The 12,579-nt window shown below is 43.0% G+C and overlaps 1 protein-coding gene across 2 annotated transcripts in view; it reads left to right on the forward strand.

The window, feature by feature from the left end:
• TBCE (tubulin folding cofactor E) overlaps positions 1–12,579 on the forward strand; it is a 121,673-nt gene that overhangs the window by 35,048 nt on the left and 74,046 nt on the right. For both annotated transcript variants that reach the window (XM_088472506.1, XM_088472507.1), the window contains 3 exons: positions 8,611–8,695; positions 9,824–9,994; positions 10,201–10,289. In XM_088472506.1, coding sequence (XP_088328632.1) covers positions 8,611–8,695; positions 9,824–9,994; positions 10,201–10,289 — 345 coding nt within the window. The remainder of the gene's footprint in view (positions 1–8,610; positions 8,696–9,823; positions 9,995–10,200; positions 10,290–12,579) is intronic.

Genomic DNA, 12,579 nt, shown 5'->3' on the forward strand with positions numbered 1-12,579 from the left:
GTTCAAAGATTTCAGGTTTAAGATGGGCCTGACCGAGCCATCTGGTTTCGGTACTACAAACAGGTACGAGTAAAACCCCAAACCTCTTTGATGAACCGGAACTAGTACAGATGATACTACTAGAGACTGGATAGCCTCCTGTAAAACCTTGGCCTTGCTTGCAGGCATTGGCAGACTTGTGGTGAAGAACCGAGGTGGAGGGGGGACTTCGAAGTCTATTCGGTACCCCGGGGAAATTAGTCTGCGGATCCACGGTTCTGTAGAGGTCTGGTTCCAAACCTGTTGAAAGTTTAGCAGGCGGGCTCCCACTGCAGGAGGTCCCAGGTGGGATGGAAGACCGTCATGCCACCTGCTTTTCCGCTGGTTTAGGCTCTGGTTTACGTGCAAAAGAGTGTGGACGACCTCTACCTCTGCCTCCTCTATGTTGCGTGGGAGCACCTCTGGCTCTACGACGAAAGGAATGTGGCGCACAAAAGGAATGAAACGAAGGTCCATTGTAAGGTCTTCTGGGAGCTGGAGCGACCGACGGGAGGAAGGAAGACTTACCCCCCGTGGCCTGGGATATCCAATTGTCCAGTTCTGGGCCAAACAGCATATCGCCAGTGAAAGGTAAACCCTCCACCGCACGCTTGGATTCTGCGTCCGCTTGCCAAGCGCGCAACCAGAGGGCTCTGCGGCCCGAAATAGCAGAAGCAGATATGCGAGCACTAATCTGACTGATATCTTTCGAAGCTTCTCCCAGGTAAGTTGCAGACTCACGGATGTGTTTTGCTAGTAGACGTAACTCTGCTCTGGAGGTACCAGAGTCCAAACCGGTAATCAACTGGTCAGCCCAGCCGACCACTGCCTTGTAAACCCACGCGGTAACAAGGGTGGGTCTAAGTTGAGCACCCGCTGCAGTATGAATTGATTTTAGCATTCTCTCCAACTTACGATCCAAAGGATCTTTTAGTACTGTAGCTCCCGGTACTGGGAGTGCTGTTTTCTTAGAGAGACGGGAGACTGACTCATCTACTGGAGGGGGTGTTTCCCACTTTTCCATCATGGATGATGGAAAAGGATAGCTACACGGAAACCGGAGCGGAATTTGGAACAGTTTATCCGGTTGCTTCCAGGCCACTGAGAGCTGCTGTTGAAGTTGCTGTGAGAACGGAAAAACCGCAGAGCTCTTTGGTTGTTCATGAAATAATTCACACTCCTGGGATGCAGGTATTACATCCTCAGGTAGATTCAGAACTTTTCTGACCGCCAAAATTAGAGATTCCACCCCGGGAGAAGTATACTCTAATTCTTGAGGGGAAGCGTCCTGTAACGCTTCCTCCAATTCCCCTTCTGTTTACTCCGTAGCGAGGAATTCTTCGTCCGACTCTTCTGATTGGAGAACGGTCGCCAGAGTACGCTTTTGTGTCGGTCTTTGGTAGGAGGTGGAGGGTGCAGGCACCACTGTACCCATAACCTATACCAGGGTGTCTAGAGACTTGGTTAGCCCCGCCACCCAGGGAGGTTGAGTTAGCTGAGGCACGTAAGTCTCAGACGTTAAATCCGTCATTACTCCTACCATGTCCGCGGCCCATGGGGGAGCAGGTGAGGCAGTAATAGCCATAGGTGGATCTATTGCTAAACAAGCATCACATAAAGTGGACCCAGCAGCATGAGGCTTGGATAGTTTGTTGTTACACTTAGAACAGACATCTTTTGAGCCGCTTTTGTTCTGTTTGACATGGATACACAGTCGCCCAGACACAGAGGGACAGAAGTGAAATTAGAAATAAAACGGAAGGCTGGTTTGGGACACAGAGGAAGAGGCACTCCCCACTCTTTCCCACAGATTAGATTCCCTGCCAAACACCCCAGTGTTACTCACAACCTCTTGCCAGGGATGTAGTCAGGAGAATCAGCCTTCTGTATATACTGCATACACCTGTAGTGGAGAGATGCAGTCTTTAAAACAGGTAAAACACGGCAGCCACGCTGTGCACACAGCCGCTGCCGCGTTATCTAGACAGGGAGCCCGCTCTATATTGAGACAGGGAACCTGTGCTGTTAGGCTCCGCCCCCTTTCTTTAGGGCTGGAAAATGGCTGCCCCCGCCTGCAGTATCATCTCCCCCCCCCCCCCCCCCCCCTTGTGCAAGCCCCCGCTGAGTAGGAGCCGCTAGCCTCGCTCATCAGCGGGGAGGGGGGAGATAGTGTAATTAATGAGCAGCGCTCTGAAGCCAGCGCTGGCCGCGGGACTGGGTATGTGCATGTGATTCATACTCACTGCGCTCCCTCTCCGGACGGCTCCCTGTTTCTCCGTTCTGAACAGCACTCACATGAAGGCAGCTGTGGTGTGTGTGTGTGTGTGTGTGTGCTGTGTGCGGCATTAAGGAGCTGTCAGATGCTTTTGGTTAAGCACTGCACGCTTCTTCCTGTAACCCAGGAGGTTAACAGGGTGCCAGTAACCCGGACCCCACCTTTAGAGAGGTGGCGAAGGGTACTTAAGAAAAAATATGTAAAAGATGTCTTAAAATAAGAAAGAAAAACTAAAAATAATTTATTTCTTTTATTTCATATATATTTTATGTGGCTTACTGGAGCACAGCGGGTTGTGACCAGCTCCAAGGGCACATTTTCTAAACTGAGGGCTGGTGGGGCATAGAGGGGGAGGAGCTTCACTCTTCTAAATTATTTAAAGTTCCAGTTATCCACGCCTCTATACCCCAGCGTAAGCACCTCCAGTGTCCCCTAGTGGATGAAAGAGAAATGTTCTCTTTATTTACTGTTTATTGTGTAGCACTTTGTGAACGTTAAGGGCCGGTTTTGTTCTAGAGGGCGCCAAATACATATCTCACTTTTTTTTTTTACCTTTTAATCTTTTATTGGCTGTCATTATCCTTCTATTGCAGATAGATGGGGAAGGCAGGATCTGTAGATATCTTAGGCCAAAGAGATACTGTAATCTTATTAATGACTGATCCTAACCACAATACAGACAAATCATCTATGTATCTCATATACAGTAAAATGTTCTTATAGATTTGATTGTTATAGTTGAGTTCTTCTTCGACTATGCACATGTAGGAGTTAGCGTGCGAAGGGGCAACATTTGACCCCATTGCACAGCCTCTACGTTGAAGGTAATGGGCCGCATTATACATGTAATGTGAATGTGAGCTCTAATAGTTTGATTGTCTGTAATTAATTTTTCCAAGCCATGTACTGTGAGGAATACATGTTTATCAATTTTTAACATCAATCGTGCACAAGATACAATCTTCAGGCTAAGCACCTAATGCTTGGAGTTTTTGCATGTTAGAATCAACTGTTCTCTGTAAATGTTATCCAGTTCTTCTTTATATTGCACAGTGGGATCATTGAGCAATATGAACCGAGATCAAAAAGGAGTGTTCCTCAATGAGGACCAATTGTTTAACTGCTCTCTCTGACCTTTCCTTTACCTGCGTGAGGTGGCCATGGCCAAACTAATTACTGATGATGTGAGGCAATTGGAAACCCCCTCTCATGTTACTCCTAACCAGATCTTTTCAAGTTATGGATTTGCTGTTCCCCACACAAATCCCCCAATGGCTCTCTGAAGATACCTGAAGAAGAGTGCAGGATAAAGATTGGTAGGAACTGGAAAAAAAATAAGGTTTTTTTGGCAAAATATTAATCATTGTTTTAACTCTTCCCAGCGAAAACAAACACAATGACAGAAACTTCTGAAAATTTTTATTAAATTTGACTAGCATGGGTAGGAAGTTTTGTTGGAATAAGTTAGAATTATTACTGGTCAAAACTACTCAGAGGTATTGAATATGGGAGTAGTGCAATCTGAACTGAAAAGCATCTTGAAGCTCTTTTGATGGAGGTCTAGCGTAGAGCGGTCCATGACTTCTGATTTCACAAAATTTAATCTTAAAATTCGATAAATAATTAAATCTCTGAAATTCAAAAATTAGGGCAGGGAGACTACCAAATTAGAAAAGGTATCAAGAATGTTGTTAGCAGACAATGCAATCTCGTGGTCTGTCTCCCCAACCTCCATCCCACATGACGAAAATGAAGCATGGACTAAGCTATTGTCTCCATCATATGTTCTCAATATTCTCAAACATTTCTGTAATCCCAGACTAACATTGCTGTGTGACTATATCGTATATACGACCTGTGTCAACACAGGACGGAATTGCAAATCTGCATGCAAACAGATTTGCAATTCTGTCCTTGCAATTATGGTAATGCAGCATGAGGCATCATGCCTCCTGCATGCATTACTTATCCGAGCTGCGTCCAAGGATGCAGCATCTGATAATCTGCGATAACAGCGGCCTGCTAAGTAACCCATGGGGTTATGCAAGCCGGCCACCGCAGTTACAACAAAGAGGCCAGGAAATCTCCCTCAGCTGACGGAGATCCTGGCCTCTTCCCTTTCCCCCAACGGTGACTATACGTCTCCGTTTCGGGAAACTGAGGCAGTTGCCGCCCCCTTCTGCCCACATAGGGCAGCAGACTGTCAATCACTGACACTCTACTGCCGCTGTTTGCGCGCAATCACGCAGGTCCCGTACTGCACATGAGCAGTACGGGACTGGTGCCAGTGTAGATTCCCGACCTTCTGGAATCTACAATCAGCAGTGGACATGCGTGCACTGCTGAATAAGGCCCATAGTCCACAAAGATATTTTCATTCTTGAAAACTGACTGGACCAATACGCTAAATGTAGCACTTAACTGTATCTAATAAACTTCTATTATGCTTTAGATTGTAAACTTGCAAGTTCAAGCAGGACCCTCTTATCTCTTTGTCTGTTAATACATGGTCTCCTTTTGTAATTGTTCCCAATTGTTATGCATGGCATATTCCAGCACTTTTTAAAACTTGGGGCCGGTTTCAATTAGCGGCGAAATTGGACGTTTTCTCCACCGCCTGCAAAATTGGCTGATTTTCGCCCCCCAAAAAGGCGAAAACGGATGATTTTGTCAAAAACGGGAGGTGGGGAAAAAAGCAGGTGCAAATAGGTGAAAAAGTCAGGAAATTGCATCTGTACCCCAAAAAATGGCTGAAGTACATCGGAAAATTATTTAGAAGTGTATTGTTAGCCGTAATAAAAGAATTTACATAAATTGCATATATGGGAAAACAAAAAAGAATTTATAGAAGCTATTTTTTACCAGGAAATTACTGATCCATGTAAATTGGGGGTACGTTAAAATGGGTACAAGTATATATTTGTGTTGTAAAAGCGCAATTTTTAAAACAGTTAAAGTGCCTGCTGCGGCCACGTGCAATGTTTTTAAAACACTAGACATCCATACCGCCCCCCGAAAAACATTAAACCCATTTTCAATGCTTTTTTTTTTTTTCTCCAAAAATTTGCGATATTGTAGCAGAACTTTTAAGAGAGCTGTGCAAAAACATGATCTCACACAATTGCAAGTGTGTGTGTGTCTAATGACCTACCATCCCACTATCCTCTTCTCCAAACCTTCAAGTGTTCCCTGAAAACTCACCTCTTCCGAAAAGCTTTTCAAATTCCAGAACCTCTATCCGCTGTCCTACCCAATTACATCTCCACTATACATTCCACACACAACTTTTTTTTTATTTCTCCTTCACTTTCACATCGCGATGACCCTAGAGGCCAACATTCCTGTGTAACTGTATCATACTGCCCACCAAGAACCACTGCAATCTGGCTAGACCATTACGCAATAGGTAGCACCTATCCTTGTGTATCAATGCATATTCCCCTATAAATTGTAAGCTTACAAGCAGGGCCTTCCTACCTCCTATGTCTGTCTGTTATTACCCAGTCTTGTTCTATTATAGTTCGTTCCCAATTGTACAGTGCAACAAAATATGCTGGCATGATATAAGTAACTGTTAATAATAATAATTTTATATATATAATATCTTCCCCTCCCATATATCTAAAGAGAGATGTAGCCACACTAGAGGGTACAAGTGTTACCCTGTAGCCCACTAGCATCCACAAAGTGCAATGCCAGTGAATATATTTAGCCCAGGACATAGGCTTCATAACAGCTAGCCTCAGATGCACACAAACTCACATGAATACAGTATATGACAATGTTTTTACAATTTGACCTATGGTCATCATGGGAGATAAATGAGTGATAGAGGGTCTAACAAAATGTCAGGATTGTGAGAATGCCCTCTGCACTGACTAAGCCCTTTCTCATTATGTGAACTGTGCAGAGCTCCCCATATCAATATAGTTGTAAAAAATGTAAGTAATAAAATATGCACTGTCAGTGACCATATTTTGGACATGAAACTGCAATAAAAAAAGATTTTTCAAACTCTTCACATGCATTGCTGAGTGTTCCATTAATTTTGCAAACTAACTTAAAATCTCATCCACAACGTCATGGTAGCTCTGTGTCCTGTTGTGCCGGGAACTTCATTATGTTACTGTGATTTTCCTTCATAAAATTCACCCCTGCATTCCAATATCAAATTATCAATATTACAAATGATCTTCGAATGATGAGAATCACAGAAGACCTGGACAAGGTTCTACTACACACACCGTTTAAAAAAAAAAAAAAAAAAATCAAATAAATGCCTATGCTAGTGCCCTACCTGTTCGTTTGGTGCAATATATTCCTAAATAATGAGGTTTCATGTACTATGATCTGAGATTGTTGCATTTTGATCAAGTGTTCCAATTGAATAAACTTACATAAGGGTGTTTCCATGAATTTTATAAGATTGAGGTTTTTTTTAAATCTTTTTATTGAACATTGTTCAAAATTGCAATAAAAACATGAAAAGTTGTACAGCAATAGTTGAAAGAATATGTAATAGAATTAACAGATAAAATGAGTGATACATTTATATAGATCATTGTGAACTATTGCACATATGTATAATAATGAACACATAGCTCTACCAATCAGAAATGCAAAGTCAGGCAATATCTACTAAATAGAGGATCAAACTAGTAAAAGATAAGCAATTAGAGAGTTGAGAGAGTAATTGGGGAAAAAGAAGGATGGAAAGAAGGAGAAAATAAAGGGAAAAGAGAGGAAGGGGGGGTGCCAGCCAGTGTAAAAACAAAGTTTTCAAAGTAGAATTAAATAATTGTGAGTGTAGGTTCGGCTTTAAAATGAGTTGTCCACAGAGTCCATATCTTAATAAAGTGATTTGGAGTATCGTGTATAATGGAAGATATGCGCTCCATACTGTGAGTGGACCAGATAGTGTTGATGGTAGCAGTCAGTGAGTGGGGAACAACCGATTTCTATTGAGCTGTTATTAAGCATTTAGCGGTGTTCAAAATATGTTTGATTAACTTTTGTTGAGAGCGCGTAATATTCGGAATAGGGCGAGAGCGTAAAGTGTATAAAGGAGTATTTGGGATTTGAATACCAACAACATCCCTAATCAACTTATGAATTTCTGACCAATATTGTTGAACATGACCACCAGATAATGCAGCAGGGTTCCTCGCTGCCCACATAATCTCCAACAGAGTTCAGAAGAAGGAGGCTATACTGAATGTAGATGAGTAGGAACTAGATACCATCGATAATATAATTTATAAGAGTTTTTTTCCATTCGGACCAAAATGGAGCTTTTAGCAATTTCAAGATGAGTTTTCATAACGCATGGTAACTTTACTAGAGGTGATCTAATAACCAAGAAGACATAGCCAACTAGATTTCACTATATGCTATATTTAATTTTGCTTAAAAATTGTGTTAATTGTGTGTATTTAATATTATAATAGTTTTTTTGTATTTTTTTTCTTGTGTTTCCATTATTGCATTTTAATGTGTAGCATATGTATCTGAGGAGCCTATTCATCATCACTAAAATAACGGTTTTAAGGACATTTTCCTTAATTACCATTTTTTTAGCATCCATGAAGACACTTAACACTGGAGATATCACTGATATCTCCTGGTTAAGTCCGCCTGCATTAATTTCCACACTCCCCATACATTAGTATAGGGATGTAGAAATTAGGCTACTCATCAAATTCCAAAAATTATGTATTATCGGAATTTGATGGTGTTACTATACGCCATTCTGAGGTGGTGTACAGAGGGTTACACTTACCTGCTGTCAGCTGGGCAGATCCTCCTCTGCTCCCTTCGGCGCTCCCTGGTCCCTCCTCCGGCTCCTGTTCTGACACTGTGTTCTCCTGGAAGAACACAGTAAAGTTAAGAAGAAAAAAAAAATATTTTTTTTCTAAGCTTTATTGTGTTCTGCCAGGAGAACAGTGTCCGAGCAGCAGACAGGGAGGTGAGTGGAGGTGGGGGTTGGGGAAACACACAGAATTGCCGCAGCTGTATGCAGTGCTGCGCATGCACCGCTTTTGTGACTGTAACGGCGCATGCACAGCACCGATTATAGCTGCGGTTAGGTAGAGCAGATAGGGAAAAGTATCTATTTCCAGAAAATCTGTCATCACAAAAATGACAGCTTTTCAGAATAGATACTCATGGAAAGGAGGAATGATGAATTCCTGCGGTAATTAGGTAGAACTCCATGCAAGTTCTAAACCTAATTACCTTCATCAATTTTTAGTAATAATGAATAGGCCCCTTAATCAAACACTATTGTGCTGAGTAATCTGTTTTGTGCATTGTTTTAGGACTTTGGCTTGGAGTAGAATGGGACAATTCTTTGAGAGGAAAACATGATGGCTCCCATAACGGAACAAGATATTTTGCATGCAGGTAATTTGTTGCAAATATATGATAATTATACAGAACATTGGACACCATTCCATTTAGCAATAAAACAAGTATGTGAAGTGGCTTTACCACCTTCCAGCTCACATGCTCCTAGTCCTCCTTTCTACCCCCCTAAAACCAAAACAAAATGTATTATTTTTTTCCTCCATGTCCAGCTGTTGGTCATGTTTTTGTTAGGTTTGTCTTGTATTGAACTGTTTATCAGTGCCTTATTACACTTCATGAAACATGTTAGTAAGACAGGGAGTTGCTCAGTGGATGAGAGATGATTTGTTCTGCTGAGAATTGACAGAGCACACTGCCAGCACAGTACATAGACAACAAACTTACTATTTTAACAATTATACCATCAGCAATTGGAAATTCATGCTAGCCAATTAAGTAGTCTGTGTATAGGTAAACATTTTACAGTAGGTGACCCGAATAAACACATGATGTTCACATGTATTCATTAGGGATGAATCACTAAGTGGTACCCGTGTGCAACCTTTGAACAGGTTTTGCATGCATACTTTTGGAGACCTTTTTGGGGGTGGAAGAAACTTTTGGCTAGCACCAGCCACATAAAGTGTTTAATTTTGTATAAATACAAAAAATTGCAAAAAGTTTGGTGCTAATTTGTAGTCCAATACAATAATAATCTACCTTTTGAATAACCCTATGGTAGTGCAGGATGAGCACGTTTACTGAGATGCCAGAGCCTTTTTTATTGCACATGGGATTGCAGACATAGGCTGTGGCACAACTCCAAAAACAGTTGCGATACGCCTGCGTTTTTACTGCCACTCCCTGTTACCTCCCCCAAACGCTTCCTGACTCTCCATCACATTGAGAATATAAAGTCTCTGAGCAATGACAGTGATGTGCCTTGACGCATGAGCATTGTGACTTAGACGCATGCACAGATTACCAATAATCAATCAACTGCGTACATCTCTGAATTAGGCTCTAAGCTCTGTATAAAGCACCGATGTATTTAGGCTAATGCATCTTCACTCCACTTTGTCTAGGAATAAATCACTGATGTTGTACAGCTGCTGTTTCCTTAGTCTGATCAATAGGTATGCTTATATTGGCTTTTTTCTTCTTGCCATTTGCTTATTATTATAGCCATGCTACTGGAGGGTCTTTTATTAGACCTAAGAAGGCAGATTTTGGTGTGAGTTTCCTTACTGCAGTGACCAAACGCTATGGTTCAAACAATGACTGGGATGAAAAGATGGTGATTGGGAAAAAAACTGTAGAACTTGTTGGCATTGAATCAGTTCAAGAGGAACAAAGGTAATCTATTTTCATAGCTATTTTTCCTCATAACTAATAGTTTTTAAAGTTTACATAATACAAAAAATTAAAGGGAATTGCAATAGCCAAAACCACATAGCTACAAACCACTGTAGCGGTAAACGCTCATGAGAAGTGTTGCTGTAAATTATTGTTGTAGTTGTAGGTTTGAATAATTATTATGTTTAATGTTTTTTTTTTTTCAGCAAGCTGGACACTTTGTGTGACATCTCACTTCGGGAATGTGCAGTCAGCAATGCTGGTCATAAAGATGAGATATATGATTCATGCCCAAGTATCCTTTTTATTTTTGTGTTAAATACACATTAACTAATATTGAAACGGATATGCTTACTGTTGTGAAAAAAACTATACGGATTGAAACAGTGGTAATATTGCATAGTATTGTAGGATCTACATTGCAATATCGAGATGCAGTAATGAGACCGGTTCCCGCGATGCTGCCGGTCTAAATCCCGACGGGGGGGAAGCCCAACAAGGGACTTAAGATAGACGTCGAAATACCGATACCTGTCTTAATCCCAAATCCAGAAGGACGCCAGCAGGAAAGAGGTAAATCTGGGGCACCCTTAGCTGTTAGCTGTGGGGGGGATTAGGTTTAGGTAGCATAGCGGGGTTAGCATTAGATTTGGGGGGGGGTTAGGTTTAGGCACCATTGGGGGCGGGGGTTAGGCACAAACAGGGAGGGTTAGGGTACGAGGTGGGAAGGGTTAGGGTTTGGTTAGAAGAAGGGAGAGTTGGGGTGAGAAGTAGGAGGGTAAACATACTTGCCCGACCCCTGCCGTGATACCAACCATCGAGATGCCGCTGTCTGTATTTTGACAGGAGGCATCCAGACAGCCGGCATTACATACCGATTCTTCAATATCTTATGAGATTTTGAATATACATCAGTGGTTCTCAACTTCAAGTTTCCCCAACTGGTCATGGTTTGAGGATTTCTGTCTGTAGAAGCAGGTGGGTTAACTGACACAGCAAAATAGATTAATTTAATCTCTGCATGATGATAGAAATCCATAAAATGTGACCTGTTGGTACTTGAGGTGTTGAGAATCAACCGATATACATAATATGAAATTTAGTATTTTATAGTCACCCACGTAGTTTAGGTCAGGGGTGGCCAAAGCGTCAACCACTGACTCGGCCAGTAGATCATGGTGACGTCTAGCAGCAGCCAATACAAATCAAGCTGATTCTTATTGGCTTGGTGCACTGAAGCCATGGCTGCCCCTGTGGGCTATCACCTGTGACAGCAATAGCCAATAAGAATCAGATTGATTCTAATTGGCTGAGGCTTGCTTGCACCCGGCCGCTGTGATTTCAAAAGCCATGATTCTCTCCACTACCACTAGAGGCTCCATGCTTTATTCCCACAATGCACACACTGATAGACAGTGTTTCTCCTTCATCCACTAGGGGACACTGGAGCTTCATGACAGTAGGGGTATAGACGGTGGGTTGAGTTGAGCCTGGCACTTTAAAAATGTACAAGTGTGACTGGCTCCTCCCCATCTATGCCCCATCAGCCCCAGTTTTTAGAATGTGCCCGAGTAGAGCCGGTGCACAGGGGCTGTCTCCAGCCCTTAAGTTAATTTTAATGAAGAAACAAGCAAGAGGACAGGCAGACTGTTAGCTGTGACAGTCTGCCTGCATCGTGGGAGCCGCCAGAGAGGGTACCACATGGCTACTGCAGCCTGTGTCCGGTCACCCTATGGAGGGGAGGCTGCCTTTTGGCAGTTAAGGAGTCATCAGACTCAGCGGGGCCCGCCACAGCTAACATGGCTTGTGTCCGGGTCCCCGCTCTTCCCGCACTACCCAGCGCTCTGGCCGCAGCAGCCCTGTGAGTATGCACACCTCTCCTGACTAGCAGGAGAGGTGAAAATAATCTGCTGGGGTTTTTTAACAGCGCGCGGCTGTCAGTGCCACGCTGGTGTTGAGGAAGAACACCGGTGCTTGCTGTTAGGTAGGCGCGCTCTGCAGAGTGAAGCGGCGGTCCTACCTGTGCGTGCTGGTGCTTGTGTGAAGGCACCGGCACGTAATCACTGGTGGCAGTCGTGCCGCTGGCCCCCTGCATGCGGCTGGGATGCAAGGCTATGCCTCGCGCATATAATAGCGACAACCATCTTCCTCCTTCACTGCTGGGCTCGTTTGGCGCGCTCTGAGAGGGAGTGGCGCCTCAGTAGAGCTAGAGCTTATCGGAGGGGAGAAGACTGAGCTTCTGGGTCTGTAATTACAGTAAGGTAGTTGACTACCTTCTGTTTTTTTTTATTGATTCTGCTCCTCCCTTATATTGCACTGTCTGCCCCTGTTACTGAGCTGCCTATACTGCTCTGTCTGCATCTTGAGTAGCATTATTATTGAAATTCTGCTCCTCCCTGATTGCTCTGTCTGCTCCCATACTTGAGTAGCATTATTATTGAAATTCTGCTTCTCCCTATACTCCTTTTGCACTACTGTGTTGTATGTGGTGTCTGTCTGTGAGTAAATGATGACATCCAGAACAGAAAAAGCTGCTTCACAAAAGCTGTTTGCCTGCACTAAGTGCAGGAAAAAATTTACCCATG

Source organism: Taudactylus pleione, unplaced genomic scaffold, assembly GCF_031769625.1.
Source record: "Taudactylus pleione unplaced genomic scaffold, aTauple2 ptg000125l, whole genome shotgun sequence".
NCBI lineage: Eukaryota > Metazoa > Chordata > Amphibia > Anura > Myobatrachidae > Taudactylus > Taudactylus pleione.